Source organism: Dendrobates tinctorius, unplaced genomic scaffold, assembly GCF_039654945.1.
Source record: "Dendrobates tinctorius isolate UK_male_01 unplaced genomic scaffold, ASM3965494v1 ptg000014l, whole genome shotgun sequence".
Lineage (NCBI taxonomy): Eukaryota > Metazoa > Chordata > Amphibia > Anura > Dendrobatidae > Dendrobates > Dendrobates tinctorius.
This window is the reverse complement of record NW_027361682.1, coordinates 29,958,702-29,983,066: the sequence shown is the minus strand read 5'-3', so window position 1 is coordinate 29,983,066 and position 24,365 is coordinate 29,958,702. Positions and strand designations below refer to the sequence as shown.

The 24,365-nt window shown below is 44.0% G+C and overlaps 1 protein-coding gene across 2 annotated transcripts; it reads right to left on the bottom strand.

Annotated features, from left to right (window-relative positions):
• Positions 1 to 6,621: 6,621 nt before the first annotated feature.
• On the bottom strand, positions 6,622 to 16,807 carry RPL38 (ribosomal protein L38). 2 transcript variants are annotated; one of them, XM_073560360.1, is made up of 5 exons: positions 16,671 to 16,807; positions 16,475 to 16,499; positions 15,416 to 15,476; positions 9,329 to 9,451; positions 6,622 to 6,694 (listed from the first exon to the last, which is right to left on the bottom strand). In XM_073560360.1, the coding sequence occupies exons 2-5, from the start codon at positions 16,475 to 16,477 to the stop codon at positions 6,669 to 6,671; spliced, it is 213 nt and encodes a 70-aa protein (XP_073416461.1). In that variant the 5' UTR covers positions 16,478 to 16,499; positions 16,671 to 16,807; the 3' UTR covers positions 6,622 to 6,668. The 2 variants fall into 2 exon arrangements, with proteins under 2 accessions (XP_073416461.1, XP_073416469.1); XM_073560368.1 differs by lacking the exon at positions 16,671 to 16,807 and adding an exon at positions 16,576 to 16,600.
• Between the last annotated feature and the right edge of the window lie 7,558 nt (positions 16,808 to 24,365).

Genomic DNA, 24,365 nt, shown 5'->3' with positions numbered 1-24,365 from the left:
GGGGTTTTCCAGAAACCCACCAAATTATCTCAGACACCGCTGTATCAATCCGGCCTAAGGCTTACCTTGCATATTTGCAGCAAATTTTACAGCACCAGCAAAATGGATAAGTTTTAACTTAATCTCATCCCCCTGCATTTTGGTGCATTCGTTTTGTTATCCTTTTTTTTTTTTTTAAATCTGTAATGTTAATTTCTTTATTGGAAACGCACCCATCTGGTCCAACTTTTACCCATTCATTTTGACGGGGAGCGTAAATCAGCAGGTTAAATCACTGAACCTGGAGTTGCTTTTTTGTGTTTCATTAATGCGTTTCCCGTAAGAAAAAAACAAACAAAAACGCATTAAGTACCTGCAGACATTAGATACAGCTATCCATAGCCAATACAAAACCTGTGAACCAGGCCTACAAGAAATTCTTGTTTTGTCTCGGTTGCCCACAGCAACCAATCACATTGCAGCTTTCATTTTTCAAATGCAGAATTCTAAATGAAAGCTGCACTGTGATTGGTTGTTAGCAACAAGGCCAGATTTTGTTTTGCTTATAAATCTACTTCTAAGGCCGAATTCAGACATCTGTGCACGGATGACCTATATATATATATATATATATATATATATATATATATATATATATATATATATATATATACACACACATATATACATACATATACATACACACACATTATATATACATATATATACACACACACACACACACACAGTGCCTTGCAAAAGTATATGTGCATATATACAAGGCACTATGTGTGTATATATATATATATATATATATATATATATATATATACATACACACACACACACATACATTTTTATGGCCTCCTTCTCACATCCAGCACCTGTGCTATCCATGACCGTGTGTACGTGTGCACCCTTCTCGTGTCATCCGTGTGATACGTACTGGAATAGAATGCAGTGCACGTGTAGTTTACTGTACAAGCTAATAAATTTTAAAAATTATGTGGGGTTCCCCATATTTTTGATAACCAGCCAAGATAAAGCAGACAGTTGGGGGCTGATATTATCAGGCTGGGAAGATCCATAAATATTGGGCCCTTCCCAGCCTAAAAAGACCAGCGTGCATCCGCCCCAGGATTGGTGCATCACATGAGATGCATTAAATTCTAGTACGTGGCACACATAAATCACATTATATGTTATCCGTGTGCACATGACATGTCCACGTGTGAGTAGGTCTCCGATGCACGTGAAAACGGTCACCACACGTTCCGGAAACACTGACGTGTGAGGGGGGCCTTAGGTGTATATTGCAACTCAAGGGTCTTAACGCACAATAAGAACGGGCCTTGGTGTGACTGCTACCAGATTGCCCCCTATAGCCATGCTGGTGCTACTGCAATTACAGCTTTCAGGACCCCCAGATCATGGTGGCTGTGTGTAAACACTAGGGCTACATGTCACAAGCCGTCCAATGCAATGGGTTAAAATGTGTGTAAGTGGGATGTAGTTACTGTCTGATCATAGCCAGACTGGCTGCCGAAACCCCCGGCCATCAGCTGATACTGATGTCAGAGACCCTCCAGATGTGGAAGTGAATGTAGCCAGATTACACTTTTAAGGCTTCGTTCAGATGCCAGCTTTTCACGTACGAGCACCATCCGTGGATTTCATGGATACAACTCGTACCTGATAAGTGTAAGGGGCCATGCATAGGCAGAAAATCGTGGCATGTCCGATTTTGATCTGATCTTTGGAGCAAAATAGATAATGCAAGACCAATTTAGATTGTGAGCCCCTTTGGGAACAGTGATGATAATGTGTGCAAACTGTAGAGCGCTGCGGAATATATTAGCGCTATATAAAAAGATTATTAATGGGTCGGTGAAAAAAATCTCGACGTCCTCTTTACGATTAGGCACCACCACAGACAAGTCTGTACACGGAGGACAGAAAATGGGCAAGATGGCATGTCCGGACTGTCCTCTATTGCTGACAGCAGAATGAGTTAACTGAGAATCAATCAGTGAGCTCATTCTGATTGATGGGAGAGTCTTTTACCTGCCTTAGCTTGTCAGCTGATTGTTTTTTTTACCAAAGACTACATAAAAGTTGACTGTCTAGAGTCAAAAAGTGCCTGTAAAAAGCCAAATGCTGCAACATTTTTAATAAAACCCAATTGCAAAAGTGATTTTTAACCCAAAATACATGAATTTACATTAGAAATTTTTTTTTTGCCACTGCGCAACCCCTTTAAGTGGAGAATCCAGTCTCTTGCTGGCTTTTCTCGTTTCCTTTCAGCGCCATCCCTTAGACACGATACCCCATGAGCCGGCAGTGGTTAGTACTCACGAGACACGCCAAGCCATTTTTCTCCAGCACCCACTCGATTCTAGGGGCTTTCCCAACAGCTTACTGGCACACGAGAGGCTGTGTCTGGGTGGTGATCGGGCCAGGTGCTGCTCTTCCGAGATTCCTTTCTAGTGGGAACAATCGGCTTTATCTATAGACAAACACCGGCGGGGAAAACTTCCTATTAGCATATTGCGCGGGACTCAGATTTCAAGACTCGAGATTAAAGACTTTCATCTCGCTTTAGCAGACGTACTAATTATAATCCATATAAAAGGAAGCTTTCACTCAGTCGTGTGCCCGGTACTGACGAGGAAAGTGTTAAGAGGCACTTGCCAATCCCGCCGGCACAATCCGTTGGACAATATAACCGCAGGCGGCTGTATAGCAGTTGGTGATGACATGGGGGACTCTATGGCACTCATTATGGGACAATGAAGGCTGTGTGAATGGGAATAACAGGAACTCCACTCCATTCAAACTGCTGGGGCAACAGAGGACCCCCATATGGGAGATCAACGGCGATCAAAAAAAAAAATCTGGCTGGAACACCCCTTGAAAGTATACGTTTTATGCCATGTAAAATAAGGGAAAATAACTGATGCCTTCTCCTTAGAAGATACCAAGGATGTGTGATCTGTAGGGTCCAACCACCAAAATAGATCCCTTTACTGCATGATCCACCACAGGGCTGCACGTGATTGAGGCCCACTGACCTTAATGTGGCTGATCAGCCATTGTGGACTTCTACATGCCCGTTTCTGTCCCAAATGTCTGTTTTGCAATAAGACCCAGGCCGGACCCTAATAGAGGGCGGTAATACCCATTGGATAAGGAAAGGACTTGGAGAGGGTCATAGGGAATGCCTTAGGTGTAGGATCACCTGGTGCAGATATATTATCCCATGTGCAGGGAATACAGAGTTTGATGCTATAGTTTTATTTTTAGGACTTTACATCATTTTCCCACATTCTGGGGATTGTGTGAACTTTACAGTACCAAAAATAAAACCGGTGTAAGACAGAATACAAGCGCCCGAGACTCTTACATTTTTATCCTTATTTTATATTTCTAGCACCATAGAAATAAATCCAGATACACTACAAGGCGAGATCATGGTGCAAATCAACAAACTGTCTCCCTCTGACTGCAGAAGAGGAAAGACACTGGAGACGCAGATGAGGGACCCCCGCGCTGCATGACCACTTTCCTAACATCTGCTCTGTGCCATTAGTGCATAGGACGCTGTGCTTGTATACAGGTATATAGTCTACACAAACAAGTACATAGTAAAGTATCAAAAATAGAAAAGTAAAAATAACTGGTCAGCGAAAGTTTTTTGCATTCAATTTTAATATATCCAAACATTTGTTATGATGAGAACCTTTTCAGTTTAAAAGGCACCAGTTATGATTGACGGCTGCTGTAAATAAAAACTGGAATTTAATTCCAGCCAAAGAGAACAAAAATGTAAAAACTACTGTATAGCGCAAAAAGAAAAAAAGTCTATAAAAAGGTTGTGATCGCCAACACACAAAAAGAAAAACCAAAAGCTTGAAGAACACCGGCACACCCACCGAACTTTGATGGCAGTCATTTCCTGGCAGCAGCTTCACCAGCGGATTCTGCCGTCATTCTCGCGGCACGCTGGCGTCTTTTACCCTATACCTTTCCTAGCGGAAGCCGCCCTAAGAATTGTCAGGTCACTTAACCCCTGCTGGATTTCAAAACTCTGAAGCAGTTAAAAGACATGACATAATCCATCTTATGTGCACGATTTGACGATGCTGTGCAATATATACATTTTGTTGGGTGCTTTTCCAAGTAGATTCTGCCTGAAGACACCGTGTGCACATCTCCTTAAGGCTGTGTGCACACGTTGCGGATTCTGCTGCGTTTCCGCAGCGTTTTTGCCGCTGCGGAAACGCAGCAGTTCCACTGACCAAGTACAGTACAATGAAACCCTATGGGGTTTCAAAAACGCTGTGCTGACGGTGCGTTTTTTTCCGCGCGGTTTACAAACCGCAGCATGTCAATTGTTTGTGCGGTTTCATACCTCTACCATAGTAGAGGTGTGAAACCGCAGGGCAAAACCGCAGACCAAAACGCAGGAAAACCGCAGGTCACTTTACCTGCGGTTTTACCTGCGTTTCCGCGCGGAAAAAACCGCAGCGGAATCCGCAACGTGTGCACATAGCATAATAGGATTCTGACTATGGCTTGCAAGCGTAATAGTGAAGTAGCATCAAGCACTGTGGTGGCAGTGACATCTAGTGGTGGTTTTCTCTATTGCACCTCACCCGCATTACCAGCACACAGAATTATGTGCAACTTGTGCAAGATCAAGGGTGATAATGGGTGAGGCACATTCTACCAAGGTTCATAGAAATCCCCTAGTATGTAGTTTTTCACAAATGTGATATAGGGGAGTTTTTAGCATTTGTTTTACGCCCACAAGCGTCAGCCATTGTGCAATATGATGGTACAAACCAACACAGAAATCTTTGATAAAGCCAGTTTGGGTAATGAGGCCCAAGATTGGGACTCCCACCCCTACTACGGGTGCAGATTACAGGACCAAATTTTCTATTTTTTAATGTGTTATACTTGGTCACTTTGCACGCACATGCATGTGGACTAAAATAGTCAACCAAGTTAAAAATCTTCCTTCAAAAAGTCTGAAGCCTTTACCTTGCGATTTCGCTCCTGCAGGGTTTATTATATAGTGGTTTTATACAATTGGACAGGCATTGCAGCATTTTTCTACGAACTGCGCCACACATGCTTTCAGGTTGTAGGGGTTAATGCAGCTTAGTCCTATTGTAGCACATGGGATGGAGCTGCAATACCACCAGCATGTGCGGTACTATTGTGGAAGACAGCAGCCATGGTAGTCTAGTTCTGTGCAATACGTCACATTGGTGTAGATCTCGGTGCCCTTTCCACCTATGTCCTTGGCGGTCATGCCTTCCATTTGAATAGCCCCTGCATTAACAAGCCAATTAAGGCTTCCCTTTTAAAGGGTAATGCAGCATCAGTCACTTCCAACTCGATGCTGACTTTGCGGCCGTCAAGCCTCACGCATGCAAACTATTATAATAGGACAGTTGCACAATAACTGCATAAATGCTCAGGATATCCACGGAGGACTCTCAATTCTAAATATTTTTCAGGATATACATAATAAGAGGTGTAGGATGACCTCTAACACAGGGTTCCCCAACTCCAGTCCTCAAGGCCCACCAACAGGTCATGTTTTCAGGATTTCCTTAGTATTGCATAGGTGATAATTGCATGATCTGTTGGTGGGCCTTGAGTTGGGGAACCCTGCTCTAACAGACACCCTGGTGGCGTTAAGACTAATACACAAATCAGACACCTTAGGAAGACTGACCAAGGAGCATGTGGCCACCTACACAACCTACATGGCAAGTACACAAGGACGGACATGTGCTTGCAAGGACCTGTGTGACCGACTGCTTATCACAGAGAAGTTTTACTGCACCATCTGCGTTAATTTCACACATTTAGCCATGCCTCTTGCACAGCGGGCAGTCATGTAACCATACAATGCATGAGGTTTCTATAAGAAGGCTTGCATTCTGTTTAAAAAGCTGGTGATGTACAATATCATTCACCTCTGGTTGCATTTTCGGGGCAAGTGCCCTTGTACAATGCCTGTTTACAGTACTCTCCAGTAGGAGCCACTTCCTACCCTGCAACTGCTTTCACATGACGGACGAGATGCGTTTAATGAGAACGCGAGTCATCTTCATTAAATTACTAATCATGGAGAAACTAATGGCATTCATATCATAAAAGCAGCTCATGCCCTGCGGTCACCACGATCCATGGCTGCCTGCAATACCCAACTGATGTTGAAGTTATTTCCCATATTATGGAAATACAACACTTTTAAGAACTATAATATCCAACACCCCTTTCCCCATGAAGAATAAGGCCATAGGAACCTCAATAAGATTGTAGTGGCCAGCCCATATACTCACATCCGAATCCCACTGATTGTGAATTATAGCCATTAACAAAACTTTAAAAAGTGGTATTGTATAGCACAGCAACCAGTCCACATTCACTGCTATAAAGAGCTGAACTCTGATGGGCTTCATTGCTCATGTAAAACAGTTTTCTGTGGGCATGTTCTCATCTTTGAAGTCCATTACACTAAAAAAATCACCTGTACCATCCCTTTAAATCCAGTGACAACACCACCATCTCATTATATGTGCCCACCGCAGCACCCATCACCCACAATCACAGGATAGAAGATTGTTTTGTTTTTACATTTTTATTGTACAAGAGGCCAATGAGAGCATTTACTTCAGTTCTTTCACGGACAGACCTGCAAGAGAGCAAAGAAAAGGAAAGACATAAGATGGAGCAGAACAAGAGAAAGCAATGTATAGGACGAGAATCACCGACACTACAACTGATGTAGTAGAGCCAGGTCACTTCCTTGCATAATGAATCCCCTGAAGATGCATGGAGACTAGAGTTGAGCGACTTTGGTCAGATCGGGTTTCGTGAAACCCGAATGAAAAAATTTGAGTTGGATGAAACTGGTCTGACTAGGCCAAAAAAAAAGTCGGGAGTTTCGTCCGAAACCCGACCCCAATGCAAGTCAATGGGGAATAAAAGTCGGCATTGAGTGGATGAATGTCATCCGCTCAATGCCGACTTATTTCCCATTGACTTGCACTGGGGTCAGGTTTTGGACGAAACTCCGACTTTTTTTTGCATTAGTCGGACCAGTTTCATTCGACTCAAATTTTGTTTCATTCAGGATTCACGAAACCCGATCTGACCAAAGTCGCTCAACTCTAACGGAGACCATAACGGAACACTGATACTAACCCTTATGGACGGGCACTGCCCTCCATTGCTAACCGGTGGGTGGGAGACCGACTAATGCCCAGTTTATCCTGCTACATGGATTGCACTATAAAAATGAGGGCAGGCGAAGCCTAATTTTTTTGTGCATACAAGAAAACTGGACTGCACAACCGGTCACATTGACCAAACCCTGGCAGAAATTTGCCCTAACACTAAGGCTATGTGCACACGGTGCGAATCCTCCCGCGCGGATTTTACTAAGTCCGCAGGTCAAATGACCTGCATTTTCCTGCGGATTTAGTGCATTTTTTGTGCGGTTTTCCACCTGCGGATTTTTAGAATGGAGCAGGTGGAAAACTGCAGCAAAACTGCACAAAAGTAGTGACATGCTGCTTTTTTTAGTCCGCACGAAATCAGAGCGGAAAAATCCGCAGCGTTTTTTTTTTTTACATAGCCAATAATGGTACTGTACATCACCTGCAGTTCTGCTGCGGATCCGCAGGGCCGGATCCGCAGCAGAATCCGCACCGTGTGCACACAGCCTTAGTTTTGCACACATTCTGTGTATGCAGGAGGAAAGATCTCCGAGTACATGTCCAACATAACTATATTAACCTTCTTTGCCAGAGGAAGTGTCTTTTTGGCCTTCATCGACCTGGTAATTATATTTAAGTTCTAAAACTCTTAAATTGTGCCTTCCAATAAAAGGTAAAAGAAAAAAAAAAAATTATTTTTTTTAAAAATGGGCATCATTTGCCACCGCATAGTTCTACGGGGACAGATGTAAAGCGCTATGGAAATTAATGGCGCTATACAAGTGATTAAAAATAATGTCACTACAATGCTTCCTAGGCAGACCTTACAGATGCTCGGATCTAATGTGCATAGAACCTAAGGGTAAAAGGAAAACTCAGTTAGGATTTACCCCTATTATGCACCTCCAGTGCAACATCAGCCTCCAATCATTCTCTTAGGACAACTTACACAAAGTTTAATTTAAAAGGGCGTCATAGTTGCATTACCGTGAGAGGTGGCCACTTATCCAGAAATGGCAGAGCCAAATCCAGAATTACCATGGCTTTTTGATTCACATCCGTTCGCTTGACATTTGGAGAGTAGGGAGTAAACAAGGACAAGCTGACAATCGAGTCATGCCACTGCCGACCCAATAACAGATTTGACTCCACTATTCCTAGATGAGCATCCACCTACCCGACTAGTCATGTTAAAGGGAACCCATCATGTAAAACAACGCTATTAATCTACAAATATGGTAATCTGCAGGTTAATAGCATTCTTACATTGTGAAGCCACCGCACTGACAGCCAGCTCTATGCACAAAGCAGAAACTGAAACCGTGCCACCCCTATATCTAGATGACCAACACTGCCGGGGGAATAAAGTTCATTTTCCCTCAGCAGCTGGGCTTTGTAGCGGCTGCAGGGTGTCCGAATGTTATTAACCTCCAGATAAACAGCATCATTTTACATGACAGGTTCCCTTTAAATATGATGTGTGCCAGGTCTTCCTTTATGGACAAATTGTGGCATAGTTGGTTGAACTAAAGCGAATGATTGAAAACTTTACCCTAAGGCTGATACCGCACTGGTGAGCAATACGTTATAAGGGGAAATACTAGAGTTTGTCCCCTTTAGACAGGAGTCCCCAGAACCATCTACTACGATACTGCATCCACGGCTCTTCCCTTGATTAGCTGACATAGTGTGATGTCAAATTTGCAAAAATAATGCCGCCCCAGCAAATAAAAAAAGGAGCAGAGGATGCCATCTTTTATGAGGCTGTAAGAGCTCCCAGCCAATAGACACACAGATTAGTCACATGGCTAATGGACCGGGTTCTGCAAATCAATCTGCATCAACTTGAGTAAATACCATAAAAGCAAGGTCCCTTTAAAGGGGGTCTGTGGCCAAGATACTGGCTAAAACCTTTGAAAATGGGCAGCAGGGAATGGGGAAGACTGCTATAAAGTTATCTTACGATATGTAAAAGAGCGATGCCTATTGTAACCGAACATAAACATTTCCTTGGGTATAATTGTACAAAAACTGAAATATGGTTGCAAAATGCCCAAACTGGTCAGAGTTATACCCGCCCCAAGTACAGGGCATCTGCGTCTACTCACCAGGAGGTAGGGACTGTTTGAGCTTCTCTGCCTTCTCTTTGTCTGTGATGACCAGTGTGTACAGGTATTTGCTGCAGCGAACCTTGAACTTCACATTGTCCTTGTTCTTCTTGATCTTGACAGCTGTACAGAAGACACCAGAGTAAGTATCTATTCACGTGACAATACATGGCGTGCTCAAATAAATGAAGTGCTCCAGGATAGTATGGGCAATTCTAGTGATGGTTCCAACCTAGCCATACAGGAATCTATTTCTCAATTTAAGGATCTCCTTAAAAAACGGACAAAGGTCTGGTGGAACCACGAGTTTTTAGATAGATATATTCAGTCTGATCTCATTCCAAGGGGACTACGTGTCCAGGTATTCCCCTCCTTCCCTATATCTGACGAAAATTTTAAAAACAGGTGGGAAGAATTAACAAATACATGTTCCAAAGGATTTATGATCCTACTAAAAGAAATGAACTACAATACATTGGGAACCTTGGAAGCAGAGATTGATCAATTACAGGCTGGCCTGCGTAAAGATATGACAAGTGATTCCCTAAAAAAATTTAATGAAGAAACCGATATTGAATTACAAAAATGGGCCCATGACATACAAGTAATTAAATCTAAAAAGTTTAAACGGGACATTTTGGATAAACAGCAGTCCCGTGTATATCATTGGCGTCATGGTTATGAACGTTCAAGATCGAGATATAGAAATACATCTTTCTCTAGATCAAGGTCTACTTCGATACGTTCAAATAAGTCATTTGAGGGTGAATCTTCTGGCAAATTTACTCCCAATCAGGGATTGTCGCCCAGTGATTCTTTGAGTCAACGTATAGCCACACGCCAATTTACAACGAGCAAGACGTCGAGTGGGAGGTCTACTCAAAATGGATCTCATAATAAACCACAGGTACTGAATCTTTCTCAACATGTTCTGACTGAGGCACAGATTGATGTACTCAGCAGAGGTCTTTCTTTTTCACCTACTAACCAATTTAATTTTTTTACAGCTTTGAAAGATTTACAATTATTTTCTCGCAAATTATTATTGAGAAAATTACATCATCGTGGTCAAACGTCGGCACCTTTGAATACTCTTGAGATGGAAGCCTTACGTAATCTTGAAGATCTACTTGAGGAACAGGTAGCACCCCAGACAAGTAGGTTCCCTGTCGCACTATTGCCCAGATCGGCTAAGTTCCCTCCCTTGTCTCTGAGTCCAGCTATCGAGATTTTTACAAAACTCGTTATGGATGATTTTAAGAAATTATCCACTAGAAAGAGATTTGATAATTTAACTTTTAAACAGCGTCAGGCAATCCAACAGTTGCAGGTTCTTCCTGACGTTTTTAAATCTGCAGACAAGGGAGGGAACATTGTCGTCTGGCCTTGTGATAAGTACGAACGTGAAGCTTTCCGGCAACTTAGGGATTCAAGTACTTATACTAAATTAACATCAAATCCCATGGCTTCCTTCTCAATTGAGATTCAAAAGATTCTATTTGAGGCTTATGAATCCAATATTATCTCTAAGAAGGTCCTTGATGGTTTGGTTGTTTCTAATCCAAAGGTGCCGACGTTTTACTTGTTACCTAAGATCCACAAGGATGCCCTCAACCCTCCGGGGCGTCCTATTGTGTCGGGAATTGATGGCTTATGTGATGTGGTCTGTAAATTTATTGACTTCTACTTGAAACCTATTGTAGAGACCCTGCCATCTTTTGTTCGCGACACAACGGACGTACTGGCACGGGTTGACGGCATCCTTGTGGAACATGAGGCCATTTTTGTTGTTGCTGACGTGGAGTCACTTTACACCTGCATCGACCATACTCATGGCTTGGATGCGGTGCGCCTCTTCTTGGGGGCCTCCGATCTGGATGGCCCTTTGTGCGATCTTGTTCTCGAGCTGCTGCACTATGTTTTGTCCCACAACTTTTTTGTATTCAAAGATGTTTTTTATCTTCAGAGGCGGGGCACAGCCATGGGCGCGGCCTGTGCGCCCGCGTATGCAAATCTCTTCCTGGGTTCCTGGGAGAGACATATTTTTGGCGACGCGGGCGTGCCGGCCGCTTCCCATGTGCTGTGCTGGCTTCGTTATATTGATGACATCTTGATGTTGTGGGACGGGACGGTGCAGCAGCTCGGAGACTTCATGAATCAACTTAATCATAACTCTCTTAATATTCGGTTAACTTACCATCATAGTAGTACTAGAGTGGACTTCCTGGACATATCCTTGGAGGTTGACCCCTCACGTCGGGTCAGGACGGATGTGTTCAGGAAGCCCACCTTGGTTAACTCTTTGATTCATGCGGAATCTGCACATCATCCAGCCACCATTAGGGCTGTCCCGGTCGGACAGTTCCTAAGAGTGAGGCGCATCTGCTCCTCTGATGTCCTCTTTGAGGCCCAGGCTGCCGACCTTAAACAACGCTTTCGGGCCCGGGGTTACAGTGGTAGATCCATTAAACAAGGATATGATCGGGCCAGGAAAACTCCACGTAACACCTTATTGCACTCCAAGAAGGGCCAAGACAAGGTTGGATCTGATGGTCCTATTCGGTTTATCACTACCTTCAATCACCAATGGACAAACATGCGTCAGATTCTCATTAAACATTGGGATGTTTTAAAGGCTGATCCGGTCCTTGAGTCCATTTTGGGTGACCTCCTCGCTATGACATCTCGACGCTCTAAGAATCTGGGTGATCTATTGGTCAAAAGCCATTATGTTCCGGCAATCCGCAATGTTTTTGGCTCTCGTGGTCCAACTCCAGGATTTTTTCCCTGTGGTCACTGCCTCGCATGCGCCAATGTCCAACGGAGTACAAATTTTACCGCTTCGGATGGTCTGCGCACCTTTGATATTCGCCAGCGTATGTCCTGCGGCAGCACCAATGTGGTCTACTATGCCACTTGTGGCTGCCCCAGGATATACGTTGGTTTGACAACAAGGGAGTTGCGTGTACGGGTGCGCGAACACGTCCATGATATTGGCGCTGCAAAAGCAGTTATGGACCCCTCGGAACTCAAAACAATCCCGCGCCACTTTAAAACCCACCACAATTGTGATGCTGGGTCTCTTAGAATACGTGGCATTGATATTCTCCACCTGGGGATTAGAGGGGGTAATTATAAAAAGATTTTGGCCCAGATGGAGACTCGTTGGATTGTTTTGTTGGATACTATGGCCCCTAAGGGCCTAAATGAACATCTCAGTTTTGCACCTTTCCTATGAGATCTAGTTCCTGTAAAAATGGTTTATGTCTGTCATCTGCTGGTTCTATCACTGCCATATGTCCTTGTTTTTATTTTATTTTTATTGTTTTTAATCTTTCACTTCTTGAATTTTTGTGTGATTATAGGATTCCTCCCTTCCTTTCTGTGATATATTCAGAACTCTCATACTTGAAACGGCTGCAGAAATTTGATGATTTCTTCCCTATTCGCTCTGCAGCTTATTTTATTTATATTTATATATTTTTGTATTGAGCTTTATATCACTTTGTATTATATGCCCATTGTCTATATTGTATTTTTGTCATGTTGGTGCATATATTTGCATTTGTCTCTGTCTTTATTGTCTATTCTGCCTCTATTTTTAGTTTTGTTATATTATGATTGTAGTTTCTCCTTATCTTTTGGGTGTTTATTTTGTTATATTATTATTGGGGCGGATTACCTGTCCTTATATGTATTATGTACCTTTGGGTTGGCCCATATTTATTATTATGTTTTATGGTGGCAGACTTTGCTGAGCCAAGGTGGTTGTGCGCGTCCGCGGTGGTGGGCGCCTGTGTTCTCTGGCTGCAGGGCGTCTTTATGCCTCCATGCACACCGGGATAGTTTCTGTCCCGTCTGTGCATGAGATGGCATGACGCCCGGGCTGTGTGGAGGACCTGGCGCGCACACCGCGCATGCGCCGTTACAAACCACTGTCATTGGCTCTTCTGCATCACGTGACCTACTACATGAGCTATTTTAAGGTCCTATTCTTCACCACTCACTATCCCCTTGAGAAAGCAGGCTTCAGAGCCCGCGAAACGCGCGTCGGGGAGGACACCTGGCCCTGGGGCTCCCTCTCTGGCCTCTCAGATCCCGGTAAGCTGTATTGTTAATTTGTTAACCTTGGCTGTTCAGGACATATCACGTTACTATTGCGATCCACGATGGGAACTTCCTGACCAGCCTTTTACATTTTTTCTTCCGGTCATTTGACCGGAGTATTTGCTTGCATAGGATTGCCTTGCCAGAGGGGTGGCCCTTGTGTTTTGCCCGCATGCTCCTTGGTGCACGACTATCATCTTATCATGTATGATTATTTATATATTTTGTATGCATAATAAACATATATAAAAAAAGTATTTCTTTTGTTGTCACCGCGTACTCCTGTTCCTTTGTTATGTCATACAGGAAGTGTTGTCATAGTGGCACTTTAGCTGGAGGCATCAGATCCATGCCGTGCATGTAATACTTTAGGTACACTGCCACCTGTGGGCCTTCCACTACTGGACGAGACTTTATGAACAGCTCATCTATGCAGACTAGCACTGTTTACACAATGTCAGTGTTATGTCCCCAGCAGTCAAGTGACTATTAAAGATGCTAGCCAGCATATGACTGCAAGTGCACAAGTGGCATACTTGCGGTCATGTAATGACTGCTCAAACCGGTCAGCAGAGATAAATCTGAACAGAGTGTAAGTTACAGTGCATTAGAAGTCTGAACTCTACAGTCCTGTGGGGGGGGGGGGGGGGGAAAGCATTCTGTAATGATGTAGATAAGCCCCCGATCTGACCTGAAAGATAAGAAAAATAAGTCTGGTCCGATGGGTGTCACGGGTTTGGGTCCAGCGTCTCCCATCTTCTTATGATCGTCGCCCTCCTGCTTGCTTCACGACTCCTTGGCATTGTGCTCCTGTGCAGACGTACTTATCTGCCCTGTTGAGGGCAGAGCAAAGTACTGCAGTGCGCAGGTGCCAGAAAAGGTCAGAGAGGCCCAGCGTTCGTGCACTGCAGAAGTTTGCTCTGCCCTCAACAGGACACAAGTAAGCCTGCGCAGGAGCGCGATGGCGGGGAGCCATGAAGCAAGCAGGGGGGCGGCAATCATAAGATGGGAAGCGCCGACCCAGACCTGTGACACCCATCGGACCGGACCACCCCCCGGGTGAGTATAATATTTTTCTTATCTTTCGGGTCGGACCGGGGGCTTATCTACAGCATTATAGAATGTTGTAGAGAAGCCCTGAAAGGCGGTGACCATATCTTATATCGGCGAAACCTGGTGACAGGCTCCCTTTAAGATAATGGACCTTGCTCGGAAAACCTCTTTTTAGGATGGTTGGGGTCCAACCTTCTGAAAGACCCCTCCAAACCTGAGAATTAGGGTCTGCTTCAGGTTTTTTCTAAGCAGAGGGATGCTCAGACTCCCACAGCATGTCCATCCAAATAAAGCACTGCGACCCCTAATTCAGACTTATGTTATTGCATATCTTAGCGATTTACCATCCCTTTAACAAGGGGTTGCTCAATTAGGACAACTCTAGTTTACACACCCTATTAGTTTAACATTGATACTTTTTTCCATCTAGGCATGGATCTTTTTAATAAAGTCAAGGCATACATTCCTCCCATCAACCTCATGGAGACCTGGCAACTCTGGGGGGTGGTCTGCATCATCTATCACAGGACTGCTTAATACCAGTGACTGTTACTGATCAGGTGACTAGAAGAGTGTCAGACAAACATTAAATGATGCACTCTTCTACTCACCTGGTCGCTGCAACCAATCACAGGCCCTAGCGGTCCTGTGACACCGAGCTTCCGGAGATGATGCTGACTATTGGAGGCACCTGCAATGAATCCAGGAGGGCGACGGGTGGCAAACATGCCTCCTTATCTTATTCTGAAAATATCCAGGCCCAAAGATTTTTGGTTTCTCAATGCTAGACAACCCCCTTAAAAAAATCCACTCTCAAGAAAGGTTATTGGAGGAGAATTCCTTTAAAGTTAGCGGTTAGTTGACAGACCTCTGTGTTCAGGACTATGCCTAATCCCCCAGCAACCAACAGACCCCGCCATCACTTACACTTGGCATCCTTTCTCCTGGCTGTCAGCAGGAAATCTTTGATCTCTTCAATTTTGCGAGGCTGAAACATAAAAGACAAGTCAGATATACTGGCAGTATAACCAGCGCCACACATTACACACCAGAGCTTTGGATTGGCCACAGACCCACTAACCTGCCAGGTTCCCAAGCACTAGCAGCCATGAAAGAGGTTATGCTGGGGGCTGTGGTGCAAACTGGCAAAGTCATTTACATACTCCCACCATGGTGACATGCTGAGACTTGTAGTGAAAGCATTAATATATCCACTCTGACAATCAGCAGGTTAATAAGTTTTCTGGTTTCAGCAAAAAAAACAAAAAACAAACAGACATTTCTTTACCCATCCTCCCCGGGTCCAGCATGGTTCATTTGCTGCTTATTGTGTATGGTATCGACAGCGCTGCAGCCAGTGAGCTCAGTGTTGCGTGCCATCAGCTCAGGACGGCCACTGCACTTTATGACTGGCAGCAGACGTGATATTAGCGCTGCAGCCAGTCAGTGAGCTCAGTGTCGCGTGCCATCAGCTCACGAAGGCCACTACGCTTTATGAGTGGCTGCAGACGTGGTATAAGCGCTGCAGACAATAACAGACGCCATGACCAGCGATGGGATCCGGCACTAAGCCCAGGGAGGGCAAGTAAGGCTCTGCGGCTGAGTTCAAAGGTTTTCCAAAGTTATATCATTATAGTACTCTGGGACTTGTAGTGCACCTTAGATCGTATGGCCTTACCTGATCAAATACTGCTTGCTCCAAAAGGGACTACAGATCCCATCATACCATACCACATATTACTACTACCCAATGTATGCTGGAACTTGGACATTACGGCCTATGGCAGTGAAAATTTCCCTGTGTACTACAACTCCCAGCAAGCACATTAAGCAAGAAGATTAGATTATAGGAAGAGACATAAAATTACCACACTACTACCCCCAACCTGCTCATGTCCGCTAGGAGTCACTATACAGCTCAGTACTACCACTCCCATCATCACCACGTTCTCCTCCCCTCCCCGATACTAGGATGGGTGCACTCACCATGCTGCAGCTGCAATCCAGGGACCTGGGGGAGACACAGAAGTCAGCACTGAACACATCACATAACCTCCAGCTCGGAAAATACCCCCCCTATCACCCACCCGAGACCTCGGGGACACCCCCTGGCTCCACCAGCCTCAGCCTACCACAACCAAGCACCGTGGATGGAGACGGATACTCCGCGGCCGCCACTCACCGTGATGTCTCCGGGAACCAGAAAGGAAAGGAGCGTCACTTCCGGATTCCGGGACTTAACCACAAAACGGCGGCCGGAGAGGATCAAACTACTGGAGGAAACGCGAGTGTACCCGGAAGTGAATGTGCGACCTGCGTCACGTGGTCTGTAATATGCGCATTAGCGCACGTGTCAATAAAGTTGTTTGAGAAGTGTTATGGTTACTACTACTGCTACTATTATTATCTGTATTACTATTTAAGACTAAATGCTTTTACACGTAACCACGTATGGACGCTGCCTTTTTATTTTCTGTAGATATGGAGGCTTATTTGTAGATGAGAGAGTTGAGCGTTATTAAGGATGGGGTGATTTTTTCATTTTTGCGCTAAGAAAATACGTCTGTAAAAAAAATTGGTTGATGTCTCCATTTTCTGATTTTCTGTTGACTATAACTTTTTTTTATTTTTCCATTGTTGGAGCCACATGAGGGCTCTTTTTATTGCGTTGGTAGGTGACAGCTTTATTAATGCCATTTTGAGGTACATTCGACATTTTGATTTTGCTTTTTGCCACCCAAAAAATGGCAATTATTGTGTTTCAATTTATTCCTTTATGGTATTCATTTTACGGGGTTAAATGATCATACATTTTGATAGCTTGGACTTTTATGGATGTAACAGCATCCAATACACTTATTTCTTTATCCTTTTTCATTTATTTTGGGCTGATTTGAGTGTTTAGCGTTTTTTTCCCCAAAAAATACTATTTTTCACTTTATTTTTTTTTAGTATTACTGTAAGAAGGTACGACAAAAGAGACAAGAATTTCCAGCGCTGTGCGGCTTTTGTGCAAGAAGACTGCCATCTACTGTCCAAACGGGACTCTGTGGAACCCTAATCTCACCGGGTACGAGAGACATCCGCCGTCAGTCAAGCACAAAAGAGTCCACTCTGGGGTGGACGCCCACAGTGACGAATCAAAGGCACTAGTGAGTCAGGCCGTTGCTTCCAACACCGATGTACGGTAGAGAGGTTGGTCTGTGCAAGTACAATAGACAGAAAGAAGGCCTATTAAAGTGAAGGCAGCCCAGGGAGCCTTAACTTGCAGTCTAGCAGGAAGAATTGAGACCTCCACTAGGGCCTGTGTTAGAAGAAGCAATAATACAGTGACTTTCTCTAGTACCTGTATGCCTTTGGTCAGAAGTTATAAGAACGTACAAGCAGAGATGCTATAGTAGCTAGAGTGAACCTGAGGATTATTTGTACAGTTCCATTAAGAATACCCCGAGGAAGGCCTGCAAGCTAAATGTCATAGGAGTCCATTTTTCCCTTAGGGGTTTGAACCATACCAGGGTATTACCTCCTACTGTAGGTAGGACATCAGGAATACCATCCTGGCCTGATGACAGGAAAACTGCTGGCTGAAAGATTTATAGTGCCACATGCACTTCTCCAGGAACCTGTGGCACTGCTTCGGATCACCATAGGTGGATCAGACAGGACGGGCTCAGGTTGTCCAGACGTCAGGGCTTCCAATCGAGCATCTAGTGTCATCAAATGAAACACATTTTTTTCCTGTCTCTCTCACTGGTAGTGCAGCTGTCGACACAGCTCCGAATGCAGAGAGGACTGGGGATCAGTGGGACCTGTGACCAAGCGAACTGTTATGCCCAATGGTAGTGCACATAGATTTGTAGACCTACTCTGTCACAGGACCGGGCCTGCCCAGGAAGGATTGTAGCTAAACGGTTACCTGGTGCTCACTGGAGCTCCTGAAGGGTGAGACAGACTGGACAGCAGGTAGCCGCCAGGTATCACTCCTGGGCAGATTCCGGTACTGCTGCTGTTGACTCCAGGGGTCAGGTTCGCTGATACTGATTAGGGCTATGTTCAGAAACACCAGTTTAGGATACTCGATCAGGGGCTGGGCGCACATGGACAGCATTGGGACTAGAGTATTTTGGATACAGCACTGGCCATACAAGGACCAAGGAACAATTTTCAGACGCTGGTCACACTGGGACCAGGAACTTCGGTAACAGGATACTGGCTGCAACGGGACCAAGTGACCTCACAACTGCACTGGTAGAACAACAACTAACTAATGGCTTAACTCAATGCTTAGTGACTCCCTAAGGTAGACAGAGTCTTTTATACAGGATGACTCGCAGCAATTGGCTGGGGGCCATCTTGCAAGTGAACACACATTATACTAAATGTCTCTCAGTTACAAGCAGGAAGCATGCTGGGTAACCAGGCCATGGGGCCGGGTCGGTGAGTAAGCCTGCGTCCCTGCATGTAAGGAGAAGGGGACACCATGCAGGGGCGCCTGCCATTGCACTACAATAGGTCAGGACCGGCACCAGCATCTGATGAACTCAGGCAAGTATCGGGACCTGCTCTGCATGAGAGGCTCATTCTGCCTAGGTTTCAGTTTGCACCTCCTGTGTGCATTAAATAGAACGGTAGAAGGGTCAATATAATGCAGATGACAGCTGTATTATAGAGTCGGCACCCAAGTCTTACTGCTGAAAATTGAGTTAGCTCAAATTGCAGCAGTATAACCTCTTAGTATTGTCATGAGAGCCAATGGGTTTTGTGTAGCCTGTGGCTGAGCTTCTTTAGAGATCAGTAATTTTACAATAATGGAAAAGACGAGGGAGCATCAGAAGAAGCTCTACCCGAGCTTTATTGATTATATAAATGCTTTTGACTGTGTTGAGCATGACAAGCTTTGGAAAGAATTGAATATCGTATTAGTGCTGGTGCACCTAATTTGGTTAATCATGTAGTCCTATGAAAATCAAGAAGCCACAGTGCAAACCAGGTTTGGAGATACAGAATTGTTTAAGATCAAAAAGGGCACATCACAAGGATGCATACTCTCTCCTTTTCCTTTCAACCTCAATGTAGAAGTAATCATGAGGAGGCTGTACTTTGATTTGAGTTTTGGGGGGAAAATAGGCTGAAGAACCATCAGCAATCTGAGATATGCAGATGATACAACCCTTTTGACAGAAAGTGAGAAGTACCTGAAGAAGCTGATCTTCTAGTTGAAAGAAGAAAGCGAGAAGATGGGACTTTACCCATCATCAAAATCATAGCTACCACTATAGAGGAAGTCCATATCAAGATAAAAAATGAAGAAATAGGAGTGGTGGACTGTTTTGGTTTTTTTTGCTTTGTTTTTCTTGGGCCCCTCATTAATCACAGTGGTGGTACGACAGCGGACCTCAAGCTTCGAATAGCACTTTTGGGAGTGCATTCATTGGGAGCATGGATAAAACGGAAGAGCAAGGACATCTCAATCAACATCAAAGACTAATCACTGCCATTGTGTTTTCAAATGTGACATATGGCTGTGAGACATGAACACTCACAGAAGCAAAAAGTAAAAAAAAAATAGATGCCTTTGAGTTGTGGTGTTGGAGAAGACTTCTACAAATGCTATGGACAGCTAGTATCACCAACTAAGATGGTCTTGATCATATAAACCCAGAGATATCCCTATAAGGCAAGATCACATGAGAGAGAGTGACCTATTTTGGATATGTGATGAGGAGAAATTCACTAGAAAAGGAGTTGCTATTCCGAATGTTCAGTTGTAAAAGGAAAAAGGGTAGACTATATGCTGTTGGCTGGATGCCATCAAGAATGACACGAGAACAAGCATCAAGCAACTGAACAAAGCCATGAAAAACAAGCAAGCATGATGAAAAGTGGTCTACAGAGTATAAAAGCGTCATACACCACTGAATGGACAAAGTCATTTAAATGGTGAACGGTGAAATGAAAATAAAAATCTAAAGGGCATAATTGCTATTTTTTGGTAATTATACCTCCTAAAACTACGCAAAAGATTCCAATGAATGATATTTCTGTTACAGTGTGGGATCACCATCATCAGTACATAATTTGAGCACCAGAGCCATCAATAGTACATCATGAATATGGCACCAGAAACATCAGTAAATAAATACATCACCAGAACCACCATCAATAAATGAATTCATCACTAGATCCACCATCAGTACATGAATACATCAATAGCCTCACCATCAGTACTTGACTACGTCACCAGAACCACCATCAGTAAATTAATACGATACCAGAACCTCCATCACCAAGAGTACTTAAATACAAGAAACAACCTTAATAAAACAATCAATTGTAATATCAAATCAGCCCCATAAAACGTATTGCATGACCCTACAACTCCCAGTATGTCCTTAACAATGGTAATGTGATATTTGGAGTTCTTATTTGGGATAAGTGAAGAGTCTCCGCGAGCTCAACGATCACTGGGTTTTGGCCGTTGCAGCTGAAAAGAGGAAATCGGAAAACCAGGGGAAGAGTCTTGAGGAGATCATTTGCATATTCCCAGTGCCTTCTGGGATAAGTGAAGAGTCTCCGCGAGCTCAACGATCACTGGGTTTTGGCCGTTGCAGCTGAAAAGAGGAAATCGGAAAACCAGGGGAAGAGTCTTGAGGAGATCATTTGCATATTCCCAGTGCCTTCTGGGATAAGTGAAGAGTCTCCGCAAGCTCAACGATCACTGGGTTTTGGCCGTTGCAGCTGAAAAGAGGAAATCGGAAAACCAGGGGAAGAGTCTTGAGGAGATCATTTGCATATTCCCAGTGCCTTCTGGGATAAGTGAAGAGTCTCCGCGAGCTCAACGATCACTGGGTTTTGGCCGTTGCAGCTGAAAAGAGGAAATCGGAAAACCAGGGGAAGAGTCTTGAGGAGATCATTTGCATATTCCCAGTGCCTTCTGGGATAAGTGAAGAGTCTCCGCGAGCTCAACGATCACTGGGTTTTGGCCGTTGCAGCTGAAAAGAGGAAATCGGAAAACCAGGGGAAGAGTCTTGAGGAGATCATTTGCATATTCCCAGTGCCTTCTGGGATAAGTGAAGAGTCTCCGCGAGCTCAACGATCACTGGGTTTTGGCCGTTGCAGCTGAAAAGAGGAAATCGGAAAACCAGGGGAAGAGTCTTGAGGAGATCATTTGCATATTCCCAGTGCCTTCTGGGATAAGTGAAGAGTCTCCGCGAGCTCAACGATCACTGGGTTTTGGCCGTTGCAGCTGAAAAGAGGAAATCGGAAAACCAGGGGAAGAGTCTTGAGGAGATCATTTGCATATTCCCAGTGCCTTCTGGGATAAGTGAAGAGTCTCCGCGAGCTCAACGATCACTGGGTTTTGGCCGTTGCAGCTGAAAAGAGGAAATCGGAAAACCAGGGGAAGAGTCTTGAGGAGATCATTTGCATATTCCCAGTGCCTTCTGGGATACGTGAAGAGTCTCCGCGAGCTCAACGATCACTGGGTTTTGGCCGTTGCAGCTGAAAAGAGGAAATCGGAAAAACCGCGCGCCGACATTTTGGCTCATCTTTCATCGTTTTTAAGAAATTTCAAGATGGAAGAGGCCAGGAGCCATTTGGTGAGCTGCATTTCTTGCTACATGTTCACAGATTTACCAGTGGAAAAGCCAAACTTCACATGCCACAAATGCAAGCTTGTGTCCCTCTTGGAGGAAAAGTTGCAAAATCTCGAAGAGAGGTTAGCTACGTTGAAGATCATTAAGGAAGGTGAAGAGTTCTTGGACAGAGCAGAATTATCTCTTCATGTTACAGAAAGAGAAGAAATTCGAAGTGCACCTGAAGAAACAGAGGAATGGAGACATGTGACCCAGAGAAGCAGGAGGATCAGGAGGCAGTCAGCACCCATACTGCTCAGAAACCAGTACCAGGCTCTCACGCAGGAAAACGATGAAGAAATACATCAGGATAAGACTTTGCCAACAAACAGCAACCTTGTACGCCCTCAGAGTCCTCCTGGATGGAGAAAGAAAAATGTTGTGAAGAAGAAACGGAGAGTGGTGGTCATGGGAGATTCCCTGCTGAGAGGAACAGAGGCCGCTATCTGCAGACCGGATATAACTACAAGAGAAATGTGCTGTCTTCCAGGTGCAAAAATTAAAGATGTGTCTGACAGGATATCAGGACTCTTCAGACCTACAGATGACTACCCATTCCTGCTACTACATGTGGGGACAAATGACACCGCAAGAAACGACCTGGAAATCATCTGCAGAGACTTTGAAGACTTAGGCAAGAAAGTGAAAGAACTGGGAGCACAGGTGGTCTTCTCTTCCATCCTCCCAGTGGATGGCCATGGAACAAGGAGGTGGAATAAGATTCTGCAGGTGAACAACTGGCTACGTCGATGGTGCCGTCAGCAACGATTTGGATTTCTGGATCACGGAGTGAACTACTTATACGATGGACTACTTGCTAGAGATGGGGTGCACCTTACGAAGACTGGAAAGCATGTATTTGGAAGTCGCCTTGCTACACTTGTAAGGAGAGCTTTAAACTAGAACAACATGGGAAGGGAAGCAAAAGACCAGAAAAAGCCATACACCTGACAAATGCTATTGAGAACTCTGCTATTAGAAGTGGAAAGGAAGAACAAAGACGAAAGAATCTAATTAATAAAAATATTGGAGAAAGAGAAACCAATCACAAACTAAAATGTTTCTATACTAATGCACAAAGCATGGGCAACAAACAAGGAGAATTGGAACTACTAACACAGGAAAAGAAATATGATGTAATTGGAATCACTGAAACTTGGTGGGACAATACACATGATTGGAATACAAGACTAGAAGGATACAACTTATTTGCAAGAAACAGACTTGATAAACGAGGAGGGGGTGTCGCATTGTATGTTAGAAACGCGTATATCTGCACAGAGATTGAAGCTTCAGAGACTGGGAGTTCTGTGGAAACTGTTTGGGTAAGAATACAAGGACAGAACAATGGAAAGGACACCATTGTAGGCATTTACTACAGGCCGCCTGTGCAAGCCGAAGATATAGATGAACTCTTTATGCATCAGATGGCCAAGTTCTCCAAAAAATATGACATAGTTGTCATGGGAGATTTCAACTATCCAGACATTTGTTGGGAATCTCTCTCAGGCAAAACTAACAGGTCAAGGAAATTCTTATCCTCTCTTGCTGACAACTTTATCTTCCAAAGGGTAAGGGAGAAAACAAGGGGAACTGCTACCTTGGATCTAATCCTTATAAACAGGGAGGAAATGGTTGAGGAGGTAAAAGTGGCTGGGACCCTAGGAGGTAGCGACCATGCTATTTTAGAATTTTGGATAACTAGAGGTGGAAGACCTGTGAAGACTCAGACGTCAAGGTTAGATTTCAGAAAGGCAGATTTTAAGGGATTCAGAAAGAGAATTGGAGGGATCCAATGGCTGGATATCCTTAAAGACAAAAATGTCCAGGAAGGATGGGAAATCTTGAAAAATGAAATTCTCAAAGCACAGTTGTTAACAATTCCGAAAAGAGGGAAGAATAGGAAGCATTTAAGGAAACCAGGATGGATGAACACAGAACTTAAGCACATGCTAAAAAGGAAGAAAAAAATGTTTATAAAATGGAAAGAGGGAGGCATATCTAAAGAAGAATATAATGCTGTCTGCAGAACCTGCAGGGCACAAATCAGATTATCTAAAGCTGAAAATGAACTGAGGCTTGCAAGAGATGTCAAAAGCAATAATAAAGGATTTTGGGGATATGTCAAAAGTAAAAGAAAAGTCAAAGATGCTATAGGATTTTTACAGGATGAAAATGATGAAATGGTAAGACAGGATGTTAAGAAGGCTGAACTTTTAAATTCCTATTTTGCATCTGTTTTC